At 41.5% G+C, this 12,264-nt stretch overlaps 3 protein-coding genes across 4 annotated transcripts; 1 reads left to right on the top strand and 2 right to left on the bottom strand.

Moving 5' to 3' along the window:
• Nucleotides 1–56: 56 nt before the first annotated feature.
• exosc1 (exosome component 1) lies at nucleotides 57–3,096 on the bottom strand. Its single transcript, XM_085912180.1, has 8 exons — nucleotides 2,997–3,096; nucleotides 2,303–2,418; nucleotides 2,031–2,105; nucleotides 1,433–1,521; nucleotides 1,302–1,335; nucleotides 1,181–1,231; nucleotides 817–901; nucleotides 57–653 (listed from the first exon to the last, which is right to left on the bottom strand). The coding sequence occupies exons 1-8, from the start codon at nucleotides 3,022–3,024 to the stop codon at nucleotides 547–549; spliced, it is 585 nt and encodes a 194-aa protein (XP_085768306.1). The 5' UTR covers nucleotides 3,025–3,096; the 3' UTR covers nucleotides 57–546.
• A 418-nt stretch (nucleotides 3,097–3,514) lies between these two features.
• LOC147056760 (phosphoglycerate mutase 1) lies at nucleotides 3,515–6,431 on the bottom strand. The gene is made up of 4 exons (XM_085911861.1): nucleotides 5,979–6,431; nucleotides 5,179–5,453; nucleotides 4,376–4,556; nucleotides 3,515–4,040 (listed from the first exon to the last, which is right to left on the bottom strand). Exons 1-4 carry the CDS (start codon nucleotides 6,115–6,117, stop codon nucleotides 3,871–3,873), a joined length of 765 nt encoding a protein of 254 aa, XP_085767987.1. The 5' UTR covers nucleotides 6,118–6,431; the 3' UTR covers nucleotides 3,515–3,870.
• A 553-nt stretch (nucleotides 6,432–6,984) lies between these two features.
• On the top strand, nucleotides 6,985–11,509 carry pi4k2a (phosphatidylinositol 4-kinase type 2 alpha). 2 transcript variants are annotated; one of them, XM_085913028.1, is made up of 9 exons: nucleotides 6,985–7,499; nucleotides 8,724–8,924; nucleotides 9,013–9,144; nucleotides 9,226–9,379; nucleotides 9,472–9,533; nucleotides 9,648–9,747; nucleotides 9,871–10,004; nucleotides 10,243–10,302; nucleotides 10,437–11,509. In XM_085913028.1, exons 1-9 carry the CDS (start codon nucleotides 7,161–7,163, stop codon nucleotides 10,596–10,598), a joined length of 1,344 nt encoding a protein of 447 aa, XP_085769154.1. In that variant the 5' UTR covers nucleotides 6,985–7,160; the 3' UTR covers nucleotides 10,599–11,509. The 2 variants fall into 2 exon arrangements, with proteins under 2 accessions (XP_085769154.1, XP_085769155.1); XM_085913029.1 differs by having other exon boundaries at nucleotides 9,226–9,383; nucleotides 9,476–9,533.
• The last annotated feature ends 755 nt before the right edge of the window (nucleotides 11,510–12,264 follow it).

Genomic DNA, 12,264 nt, shown 5'->3' with positions numbered 1-12,264 from the left:
TTCCAATTGTGAAGGTACAATCAATATTTATTTTAAAAAAAAAAAAGGGGCAAACGAAGGATAACATTTTCTTTTTATTTTATTCTTGCAAACATCTTCAGTAAGCTCCAAGTGTTCTTCATGAAAAATAAATTCTGCGTTAAATGTAGGCTCAATGTACTGGAAAACAAAAAATCTAACTGAAATGGACACAAATGCAATCCATGTTGTGTGTGGTGGGGAAAAAATGAGAACCAAAAGATGCAAACACAATTGTGCAGTGGGCCATTATTTGAGTACAACCTTGTCAAGCTGCTTTTGAATGCAGTTCAGATTTCAGTTTTGTCATTGGTGCACCATAACCGCCAGAGAAAATGAGAAATGTGCATGTTTACATTGTGTCCGAGCTGATATTCGGACAAAATGTAAAGGAAATAAAACAAGATTTTCCCCCCAAGCAAAACTTAATCATGCTCATTCGGGGAGGCACCGGAGTCACCCAGGGATGAGGAGGAGGAGGGGGGGAAGCTGTGTGTTCCTTGTGATGAAAATCAAGTGTCAAGTTTGTCACGCTTGCAGATACTCTGGCTGGACCCTTGCCACTTTGCGAAACTCTTTGGCATGCGTCTGCGGACACTGCATCTCGCACCAGCTGATCGGAACCATCTGTGCACCTGGTGTACAAGAACCACAAGTATTTTTAGCGTCACGTGTGGAGCCTGCTGTATTTACAAAAAAAAAAAAGATACATACATTATATATATATTAAATGCTTTTTGTGTACTGGGCATAGAGTCACAAAACATATTAGCCAAAAAAGTCATTTCATAGAATTACCTGATTCACTGTGGGCCACTACCACGCCAAGTTCATTTTCAGCTGTCGTCAGCAGGTAGTTGGACTGCACATCACCCAGAGAAATCTGTCACAGTTCAGGTCAAGAATACCACAACATGCTATTCCGCAATGTTTAGCCACAACCATATCAGTTATACATTCATTCTGTTGGTGTGACGGAGGAAGATAGAAACTATTGATCTGCCCCTAATGGGGGCAGCCAAAAGAAGTCCATTTTCCACAAACAAAATATTGTGTTTCAACTAGTTGGGCTGCACAGAACCGATTACGAAGAAATCTTTGGGGTTAACTTCCTTGTTAAAGAATATGTGATATGTTGAAATACATTGAAAACAAAGGATACCACTTTAGCCAGGACAATGTCGCCAGGTCTGAAACATTTGTACGTCTCCACCTGCAGAGAAGATGAGTTGAAAACACATGGTCTTAAATTGATGATGTCGTGACTACTCTTTCAAACTAACCTTGTCTTTCTCTGTTGCCCGGACATCTTCTTTTCTGAGGGTTTTGGAAACGAGGAATAGTTTTTGCATTATAGGATGGCGAGGCAGTAAAAAACGGTGATCCTTTGAAGCACTCATTAGCTGTACAGTACCTGATCGTTCCTCTGAAGCGGTCCTTCAGCGGTGTGGAGCCGACATAAAGTATGTGGACCTTAGCAAACCTGGGATTGATACTGGTCACCTGGTCAATCCCAAAAAAACAAAAAGTCACTTATGTCCAAACCACACACAAGTTACATATTTTTAGGCAAACTTTTTTTTTATTGACAGTATATATTTTTGAAGTGGCACACCTTTAGCGTAGTACCAAATTGTGCCACTACAAGGTGGGCGGCACTCAGGTTTACAGTAAGAGATGCCTCGGTAATAAGAGCAAGGAGAGGAGGTGCAATACAGTACCATGTTCTTCCTCATTTGATGTTTATCAGTACAAAGCAAGTTTATCTGTACAAAATAAAGAATATTGTACCTGTGTGGTATCCCTGCTTCGCATGTTTTAGTCGTATTTGTTTGACGGTTCCGAATTACTGTAGCATCTGCTGTTTACTGTTTATTTATTTAATCACGGGTACCTATTGCATCTACTACAAATCTATTCTCCTCTCATTTTGTTTATCGTGATCCATGTTTATATTGTCTATTTATTGTTAAACATCTAGCAATCAACAGCAACAAGTCACATTTAACTACCTTGCAAGTAACAATTGCCCCAACATCAGGCAGTAGTTGTGTTTCTGTTTCTCTCACAACAGAGATGACTGGTAACTAGAAAAGAAAAGAAGAAACAAATCACAATTAGTGTACAAATACTGCACCTCTTAAATTCTTTTGATTCCATCTGTGGTTAAATAGGTCTGACGACATGTCACTGAACAATGCTGTAACACATTCCCACGCAGCAGAATATCTTGGCAGCTTGCTCCGACTGCACACAAGCCATCACGAGCCATCACAGCCCTCACCTCTTCTCCTTCATTTTTCTTGAGCACGTAGCCTGCTAGCGAGGAGTAAATGTAGCCATGCCGCAGGTATACGCCTGTCCCAGGAGCACAGTCTTCTACACTACAAAGTTTATCACCTGAAGACAAAATGGACACTCTTATTAAAGGGAAACGTACAGATGACAACAAATATTGTTGTATCAAATCAATTCCACGTGAGAGGCTTTTATCAATAGGAATGTTTTTATCTGTGCATTTATTAGTATTATTACTTGAATACACGTTTCTCCCTGAACCCAACCAAGGATTTAAACATAAGCCAGAAAGGAATGCTGCTATCCTGCCTGGGGCGATGGGCAGGACTGCTGCTGATGAAACCTGCCTTGAAAAGTAAAAGTCAACAATCCTCACACGACGATAAGAGTAAAATACTCCCTTGTTTAACGTAACATAACGTAGCAACGCTGTGAGATACATGCAAATAGTTGCAACACCGATTTTAAGGAGTACCACAATACGTACCAAATTCAAAACGCGTGGTAGTAACTGTTTAGCATGATTTAGCCTTTCAACCGATAGTTTGAGGTTTACCAGAAAATAGTGCCTTTAACAAATACAATCTGGAGAAGATGCCAGACTAATGATGGAATAACACACAGGTCCCTGTTCAAATCGAAGCAACACAGGTTAATGTCACCAAATACAAGAAACTCACCAGGAACACACAGCTTCATGGGTGACATGTTTGCGAGAAGAACTGCTTACAAGGCGATTGGTTGTGACGAAGGGCTGAGGCTGATCCTGATTGGTCAGTTACACCCGGAAAAGGAAAGGCAGACTCCCGGTTCAAGATGGCAAACATCCCGACATGATTGTTTTACAGTCACATTTCTAAAATGTTTTTTTCAGAAAACACTAAAAACTGAATCAAATACTGAATATATTCATTAATAATAATATTGATATTTTTTAAGATATGAATTAATGAATGTTCAGCTGAAGTGCCAAAAGTGACAATTGGCCTTTACTTGACATATTTTCATATGTAACAATATAAAAATAGGTTAAAAACATTTCAAAATATTTTGGCATTTCTCATCATGGAAAAAAAAAACGATTTTACATTAAAGTTAAACATTAGAAGCTAGAAATGAAACTGTAATTTCTTGCAAGGCTATGTGATGGAGAGACATGTTGGGAAAAAGCACAATCATAAAAAATATTTTAAACACGTAATAGCTCATCACATTTATTATTTCACAATGTTACAGCAAGGACAAGTGCAAAGTAAATCAACTTGGTCTTTCAACAACAGTGTTACTATATATTGTGGGATAAGAGACGTTACTACCAAAGTCCAAGATGAACATTTTACATACAGATGCATTCTTTAAAACTTTGTATCACAAAAAATATAGATGATTCAATTCAAACCTCTGATTATTATTGAGTGAACCATTATGTAGTGCTTGTGTGTGTGCATGAGGTTTGGGATGCTGACAACACTAACAGGCTTGTTGACTAGTTTCTTTTTCTTACTGAACACCACAGCATTGATCTAAATACCAGCCTAATCATGAATGTGAAATTTATTTTTTTGCTTTACCCTGAGCTGCCACAGCAGCCATGGCTTTCTGCACGGTCTCTTCATCTCCCAGAAACTGCATGGGGCCTATGGGCTTCAGATTTTTGTCCAACTCATAGACAACAGGAATACCAGTAGGAAGGTTCAGCTCCATGATGGCCTCTTCAGACATACCTGCAATACATAGTCACATCATTTGTGATTGTTATTTGTTATTACTTCTCTGCTTTTGAGCACCATCATTAAAAAAGCAAATTGCACGGAGCAAGTTATCCTTTTGACCAATCTGCTTGCATCAATTTCCGCCTAGCAACAAGTTGCTCTTTTGTTGCACGCTAAATGAATGCAAAAGAGCAACATCGCTATTTAGACATGTTTTAGCCAAAAATCAAATAGTACTGTAATGTAATTGTAAGTACGTCCAAACAATTCCTTGGTGGAGAAGTGCAAAAAAGTGGAAAGAACAAATTGATTCTGTTAGCCTGCACAAAGAGCTCGGATATTCTTACCCTCAAGGTGCTTGACAATGCCACGGAGACTGTTGCCATGGGCAGCAATCAGCACCCGCTTCCCTTCTTTAATCTGTGGAGCTATCTCATCATTCCAAAAAGGAAGAGCCCTAGCAATGGTGTCCTTCAGACTTTCACAAGTTGGAAGCTGGTCCTCTGTCAGATCAGAATAACGCCGATCCTACAACAAAGGAAATATTTAGATGCAGGACACATATAGACAACCATCCAGGCATGTTTTTGGAATGGGGGAGGAAACTGGAATACCTGGAGGAAACCCACACAGGCACGGGAAGAACATACAAACTGCATACTGAAATGCTGAAGCAAGAATCTAACCCTGCTCTGGACTGTGAGGCGGCCATGCGAACCAGTGCTTCACTGGGCCGCCCATAACTAAAACACCATTTCTAGACTCATTTATTGGCTTCTCTTTGATTCCCAAAATCATGTGTGCAAATTACTGCATGGAATTTCAAATTTGAAGTGTTAACTCACAATTCCAAATCATATCCTCACACACTGAGGCATTTGTTTCAGTATACAGCTCTGGTCTACTGTCTTCAACAGTAGAGAGCACATATGTGTTAAAAATATGTTACTTTTTTTTTTTTTTTTTTTTAAATATTATTTAGGAGGTGCTGGTTAAAAACCGACCATATTTTACAGTATTTTATATGTCACACCTGATGTCATACAAAAAGCAAAGCCATTGCCAGATTATCCGTTATGGCTCTAACTGTGACTATTTTTTAGGATCTCTATGCAAAAGAGGCTAGTTAAATGGTCTTTTCCAGACTAACCTTGCTTATGGTCTGATAGAAGTCATGGCCTTCATCCATGGGTGGAGGAGGGATGTCAAAAGAGCGCCTCCAAATCTTCACCTGGGCCTCTCCGTGTTTTGCTGCTGTTTCAGCCTTGTTCAGGCCAGTCAGACCACCATAATGGCGTTCGTTGAGGCGCCATGTCCTGTGCACAGGCAGCCACATCTGGTCGATGCTGTCCAGAACATACCACAGAGTACGGACAGCTCGCTTAAGAACGGAAGTGTAGCAAATATCAAACTCATAGCCAGCATCTGAGGAGAGACGGACAAAAAGACAACAATCAGTTTCAATTCGTCTTGCTCCTGGACAATAATGTGTACATCTGGTTTCTTAGTACAAATGTCATTCATTGGTTTGATAATCCAATATGTACCCAGGTTCTCGCCCATGCTCAGATGGGCTAGGCTCCAGCAGACCAGTGACACTCGTAAGGATATGTTACAGAGAATGGATCGATAGCTGAATTAGCCAAGATATTTCTTGATTACTCTTTTTTTTTAAGGTGTAGGCATACTGTTTACATTTTTGTGCATGTTATACTGCAGATAAAATATAGATCACACATATATACTTATTTCTGTAAAATTGCAACATTTTTATTTATTTATTGTCATGCAACAAGCATTCACCCATTGTATGCCTTTCTATTCTCTCTTGTGTCGTTCTAGGCTCACAACCTTTTTCCCCCCCATCCGGCCCAGTTGCATAAACGCAGGCTGGCAGCGCTCTAATCCAATGACCGACAGAATGGCCGACAGGCCGTGTCTTGACTGTACCTTTCAATGCTTGTCCTCCTCTCTTTGCCTCCTGCTCCCCTGTCTCGCTCAAGTCTGCGTCAAACCATCCACAGAAGCGGTTTTCCTGGTTCCAGCAGCTCTCTCCGTGGCGGATCAGCACCAGTTTGTACGCTGCCATCCCGATGCCGATGTCCTCTGTGTGGTATTTCCGGAAACTTTGGATCAAGTGACTCCCCTTGAAAAGATGCAGCAGTGAGCCCAGCTTTATCCTGGCTTTTGGTGCAACTGCGCAGACGGTTGCAGATGAGGGATGATTTTGCGAAGTTCTAAAGAGACTGTTGTCGACGTCCGAATTTGACAGCTCTCCAAGGTTCTCTTCTCTCCGTTCTCTTCCTGTCGGCTGTGACCAATCAGAAAGCGAGCTGTGCTTGTGGTGGTGGAGGAGGAGGCAAGAGGAGTATGCAGGATGCGCACAGTCGCACGTCCACACGCCCACTGCAGAGAATACAAACTAGTTGCGTTATATATGCCCTCAAGTTATATATATATATACAACTACTTTGTATCCGATCATAATACTTCATGCATTCAATCCTCACAATGGTCGCGATGATGATGTCACGTAGCTATAGAATGCTTCATGTTTGACATTTAATAAGAATTAAATGGCTAAATGTACCCAGTAGATTTTGTTGATGCTCACTGCTCAGCCCAACTTGCCTGGTGACAAGTAAAATATATTTAGCATTTCACGATCGTCCATGTAGCACACACTAGCAGCATTATTTATTTCAACATCAAAGTTGAATTTGATAAATGTTTTAAGAAGCCTATGTACTTTCGTGACACATATATTTTGATTTTAAAAATTAAGTGATAACATGTATATCATTTAATTTTTAAAATCAAAAGTTTTTATTTCTGAGTTAACACAAAACTGTTACGCTCTCACGTGCCTCCATGGGCGGTCAGATTCTGTCCAATCAGACCGTGAGATTATATGATTGACAGTATAAATCCAATCACTGATTGGTTAATTATCCAAAACACCTAATCGGTTCCGCCCTCTCCCGGAAGCTGACAGTCATCTGATTTTCCTTCTTTTTTTTAGCTTCCTGGTTAGCTACTTTACGTCAAAGCAGACAAGAAACAACTGCCCTGCTTTATTTCTCAACCTTTTTCACCTTCTTCGTACAACGAACTGTAATAACTTGTAAAATTATGGACGAGACGAGTCCGCTTGTCTCTCCGCTACGTGACTCCAATGATTTCAACTACGGTCCCACTGAGCCCCCGAGCCCGCGGGGCACCTTCGGAGGCACACCGGGCTCCGTGGTGCGCATCCCCGCCGGTAGTCCTAGTCGCAACCGGGAGCGACAGCCGCTTCTGGACCGGGATCGTGGTACCCAACAGCGGGAGCCGCACCGGAACGAATTCCCGGAGGATCCTGAGTTCAGAGAGATCATCCGCAAGGCCGAGCGAGCCATTGAGGAGGGGATCTACCCAGAGAGGATCTACCAAGGATCCAGTGGTAGCTATTTTGTCAAAGACTCACACGGGGTAAGAAGAACAATAGCCAGGCCACAGCTTCTTTTTGGAAAGGAAGTGTTAGACGCAACGCAAAGGACTTTTTTTTTTCACGTAGTTATTTCTTCTCGGAAGCCTTGGCTGAACCCGATAATGACATGACAAACACATCACCAAGCAACACATACTATAAACTTTATTATCCAATACAGTATACTATAACATGCTGTTTTGTCCTAGTCTGTCAAAAACCTGCTATATTATGCTAGTTCTAAGTCTTTGGGGAGGTCATTAAGGCATTGACCTCATTAAGTGGGGTTACTTTGGATCATGACTTTAAATGAATTGATCATATGTTGTATCCATGAGCCTGCTAAAGACCTTCAATTTAAGAGGTATTCATAGTTGATGTTCAACCAAGAACAACAACGGCATACGAGTAATTTCACAATTTATCACGTATGGCTTGTTGGAATCCTACATTGAGTGAAGAACAAAGTCCTATACATGCAATCCAGCTCATCGCTTGACCTGGACAGGAAGGTGAATCATTTCCTCAAGTCTGCAATATGAAATCTTGTTTCTTTTCACAATCACACAATTGTGATTCAATGGTGTTAATCTATGATCAACTCTGCTGGGCCCGACCACTGAAAGTGCTAACTGACTTCCCCAGTGTTCACTGGACCTTGTTGTGTTTACCATGACATCATTTTCTCTGTAAAACATATTTTAGATCCGGTGCAACTTCAGTTTGCTTCTTTAAGGTTTGCCACATCGTTATAAATCCTCAACACTGAATATTTAGTATTCTTATCCCCCAATCCCCGCACAGCCATGGTTTCATTACTCGATGACCAAAGTGCTTAGCAGTCATGTGCCTGCTCCCTTGATGTAATACTACTTTGTCCAAGTTGGATGTTTCAGCAGTGCGTTGGAGTGCTTCCTCTAAGAGTGCCGTGTTAGAGGTGCTGCGGAAAACTATTCATAGTGGCAAATACATATTCTCTCATGAGATGGCAGAAGGTAGACTAAACTTCTGTCAACCTGTTGCCATATGTATGTCATGTATGACGGCAGTCTCGAGTTTTGTGTAACTTCAGATTAATATTTTTCCTTCAAATTTCAGTTCAAATTCAAATTGAATAACCACATTTTACTGTTTCGAGGTATATCGTGTAGAAAGTACTATATATAAATGAATTAACTTTTTCATGTGAAATATTGTCATTTTCTTTTTCTCATGTCCCTGAACAGAAAATCATCGGCGTGTTCAAACCTAAGAATGAGGAGCCCTATGGCCATCTTAACCCCAAATGGACTAAATGGCTCCAGAAACTGTGCTGTCCGTGCTGTTTTGGTCGCGACTGTTTAGTTCTCAACCAGGGCTACCTCTCAGAGGCCGGCGCTAGCCTGGTGGACCAGAAACTGGAGCTCAATATCGTTCCGAGGACCAAGGTAGGTAGACACGCACGTACACATCTGTAATAATAGTAGCAGTGACTGGAGTCGGAACTAAGTTTCACCGCTAATTTTTTTGTTGTAGGTGGTATACTTGGCGAGTGAAACGTTCAACTACAGCGCTATAGACAGGGTTAAGTCTCGAGGTAAAAGACTCGCTTTAGAGAAAGTACCTAAAGTGGGTCAGCGCTTCCATAGGATTGGACTGCCTCCTAAGGTACATTGCTTTTTTTTTTTTTTTAAGTTTCTTTTTTTTTATGGCAGTCAAACATGATGGATTTTGTTGATGTTCCTCCAGGTTGGCTCCTTCCAGCTCTTTGTGGACGGATACAAGGATGCAGACTTCTGGCTTCGTAGGTTTGAAGCCGATCCTCTTCCGGAGAACACCAACCGTCAGCTCCAACTGCAGTTCGAACGCCTCGTAGTACTCGATTACATCATCAGGAACACAGGCATGTCACCCGTCACCCATGTGCACGGGTGGTTACACGGCAAAGTCATTGACAGACTCGTTAACACAAGATTTCTTTTTGTTCTATTCCAGACAGGGGAAATGACAATTGGCTTCTCAAATATGACTGCCCAATGGACTCTGCAGGGAATCGGGTGAGCATCCCACTCGCAGTCCTTTCTCTGAAATATTTTTTTATACTGTAAGTGTATATTTGCAATTCCTATGCTTTCTGTATAATTGAATTGTTACCCACACGATTTCTACAGGAAACAGACTGGGTCGTAGTGAAGGACCCAATAATTAAGCTGGCAGCCATAGACAATGGTCTAGCCTTCCCTCTCAAACATCCTGACTCATGGAGAGCATGTAAGACCACATCATTGCTTCCACACATTCTTTTCCGTGATGCTCGTGGTGCTTATTTGTCCCATTTTACGAGTTCAATGTGTGTTGAATGACTGTCATGAACCTACTTTGTTTATTTTCTAGACCCGTTCTACTGGGCATGGCTTTCCCAGGCCAAAGTTCCTTTCTCCGAGGAAATCCGAGAGCTCGTGGTACCAAAACTCTCAGACCCAAATTTTATCAAAGATCTCGAAGAAGACCTCTATGAACTATTTAAGGTACGTCCGAAGTAGGGATATTTGATACCGCTCATTCCGACATTCAAGTCTTGAGTAGTCACCAACACTGGACCAATACTCACCCACCTCGAGTTAGAAGTATGGTTTGGTCTTACACCATTTTGTTCTCATGGCACTGTGATGCCAGGAAGAACTTGACTGAAGACATGAACAAGCACACTGCTCTTTGCCTCGATACGGAACAATACTCAGTATTTTACTTGTACATGTTCCACAGAAAGACCCTGGTTTTGACCGAGGACAGTTTCACAAGCAGGTCGCTGTCATGAGGGGGCAGGTCAGTCATTCAGTTTACATTAACTGCACACCAGAATTAAGCCCATCATATTAAACAGATGGTGACGTTTGCATACGTTTAGGTAAATGACCAAATGACCTTGATTTACATCTTCACTCCTTCTCCATTTAAAGATTCTGAACCTGTGCCAAGCCCTAAAGGATGATAAAACACCCCTCCAGTTGGTCCAGATGCCCCCAGTGATTGTCGAAACTGCCAGGGCCCCCCAGAGAGCCAATAGCGAATCGTACACGCAGAGCTTCCAGAGTCGAAGACCTTTCTTCACCTGGTGGTAGGGAACATGCATTGGGAGGAGGAACGGCAGGAAGCGGGTGAAGAGAGTTACAGGTTTGTCTCCTGGAAATCAATTTCATCTCCACCGTCCCTTGGATACTGTCATTACGAAATGTGCGTTTGCTAAAGAGATGAGGCTAAAAGGGGAAGAATTTCACACGGTATCTTCCTTGTTTGCCTGGGTGCCTTGTTTGGATGTGAAGAAGTTTGAAATATTCCTTCGTGCAAAGAGACATCATTCTGTCGGACTCCTCGGGGGACACGTGTGAACGCCCACATGTGCATGCTAATCAATCAAAAACAAAAATTGTCTAACTGAAGATAAGAGCTGTCTCGTCCCACGTCAATATTTTCTTCATGCCGCTCTGCCTTTTAACCTTCACCTGCATATTCAGCACTCCCCACGTTGTGAAACGGACCGCACTGGCATGGCCTATTTTAAAGTTGAAGAAATGAGAAAACACTGCGCACGCCAACACGGTGAGCACGGAATGGGAAGTGGTTTCACAACTTGAAATGGATTCTCACTGCAGTTGGTGTGAGGTTGGGAGATGTGAGACGAGATGTGTGTGCGCTTAGAGAAGGTGTTTGTTAAGCTGCAATAATTGCTAGCCTAATTATTCCGCTTTCACCGATGAGTTAGTTGACCAGTGGGGGGAGAAAAAAAAAAAAAAAAGAATCACCCAGTCTGCAACTGCCAAAAGTAAAGCGACAGCGTTGTTGATTCATTGCCTTCTGGTAATGGTTTAATTAGCACCCCCCCCCCCTTACTTATCAGTTGGAGATGCATAAAGTAACTTCCTGCTGTACAGAACAGACATGAAATGTATTGTGACAATGCACTGTATAATTTGTATGTAATATTTAAAAATAGATTATAATTAATAAAAAAAATATTCCATTCATACAGAAACGTTGGCATTTATTAGTATGTTAAACCATACCTTACCAGCATGCAAATTCAAAGAGGCTTCACATATTTCATTGTATTAACTATACACTCACTAGCAATTCCACGAAGTATACCTGAACAATGACATCCAAAACACGGGCGGTGCTAAAAAAATATGCAAAGCCGCTCTTAACGTGATCCTCATAATTGTCATTTAGCTTCATTTGCCATCATCAAACTTTTGTTTTATGGCTGCAATGTTGGTGTTTTGGTTTAGCGATGCTGTCTTGCATCACCTCTATCAGGAGGCAGATGTTCTACTTAATGATCCAGTACTGTACTGCAGTTCCTTTCTTGCACCATGCTGGTTCAAGATCCAAATATAAACAGCACTAAAACCATTATTTACGGTCAAATGATAGTTTAGAAGATCCTGTTGATTAATCTACCGTAGTTTGGTAGCACAACATCTGGGGGTGGCATGGTAGTGAAAATGTATGTATCACAACAAACATGGCAGACTAAAACACTGAGATTTATCCATTCACCAGAATGAAAGTGTTTGCTCATGTTCGGCCATTAGGCTCAATGGCTATTTAAACGTTCTGTACTCAACCATTTTACTTAGCCCACAAATTTAATTTCATCTAAGTGAGGAATGTCGAAGTCAAAGCATGACTAATGTTCGCGTGTGTATGCGGTCTTGTGATGTCACGGTGAGTGTGTTAGACACATGACAGTCGACGCAAATTTCAGGAGCCTTGAGTCAGACTCGC

Source organism: Syngnathus leptorhynchus, chromosome 5, assembly GCF_054491065.1.
Source record: "Syngnathus leptorhynchus isolate UIUO chromosome 5, UIUO_Slep, whole genome shotgun sequence".
Classification (NCBI taxonomy): Eukaryota; Metazoa; Chordata; class Actinopteri; order Syngnathiformes; family Syngnathidae; genus Syngnathus; species Syngnathus leptorhynchus.
Note: the sequence above shows the minus strand (reverse complement) of the source record. Positions and strands in the feature narration are given on the sequence as shown.

Excerpts from the sequence above, each read along its gene's own strand:
- exosc1 (XM_085912180.1), bottom strand. The coding sequence starts at position 3,024 with ATGTCACCCATGAAGCTGTGTGTTCCTG. Across the intron at positions 2,419-2,996 it reads CATGAAGCTGTGTGTTCCTG|GTGATAAACTTTGTAGTGTA; the intron begins GTGAGTTTCTTG and ends TTTTGTCTTCAG. Across the intron at positions 902-1,180 it reads ACATTGTCCTGGCTAAAGTG|ATTTCTCTGGGTGATGTGCA; the intron begins GTATCCTTTGTT and ends GAACTGTGACAG.
- LOC147056760 (XM_085911861.1), bottom strand. The coding sequence starts at position 6,117 with ATGGCAGCGTACAAACTGGTGCTGATCCGCCACGGAGAGAGCTGCTGG. Across the intron at positions 5,454-5,978 it reads AGGAGGACAAGCATTGAAAG|ATGCTGGCTATGAGTTTGAT; the intron begins GTACAGTCAAGA and ends GTCTCTCCTCAG. Across the intron at positions 4,557-5,178 it reads TCTATCAGACCATAAGCAAG|GATCGGCGTTATTCTGATCT; the intron begins GTTAGTCTGGAA and ends CCTTTGTTGTAG.
- pi4k2a (XM_085913028.1), top strand. The coding sequence starts at position 7,161 with ATGGACGAGACGAGTCCGCTTGTCTCTCCGCTACGTGACTCCAATGAT. Across the intron at positions 10,005-10,242 it reads ACCTCTATGAACTATTTAAG|AAAGACCCTGGTTTTGACCG; the intron begins GTACGTCCGAAG and ends CATGTTCCACAG. Across the intron at positions 10,303-10,436 it reads TCGCTGTCATGAGGGGGCAG|ATTCTGAACCTGTGCCAAGC; the intron begins GTCAGTCATTCA and ends CTCCATTTAAAG.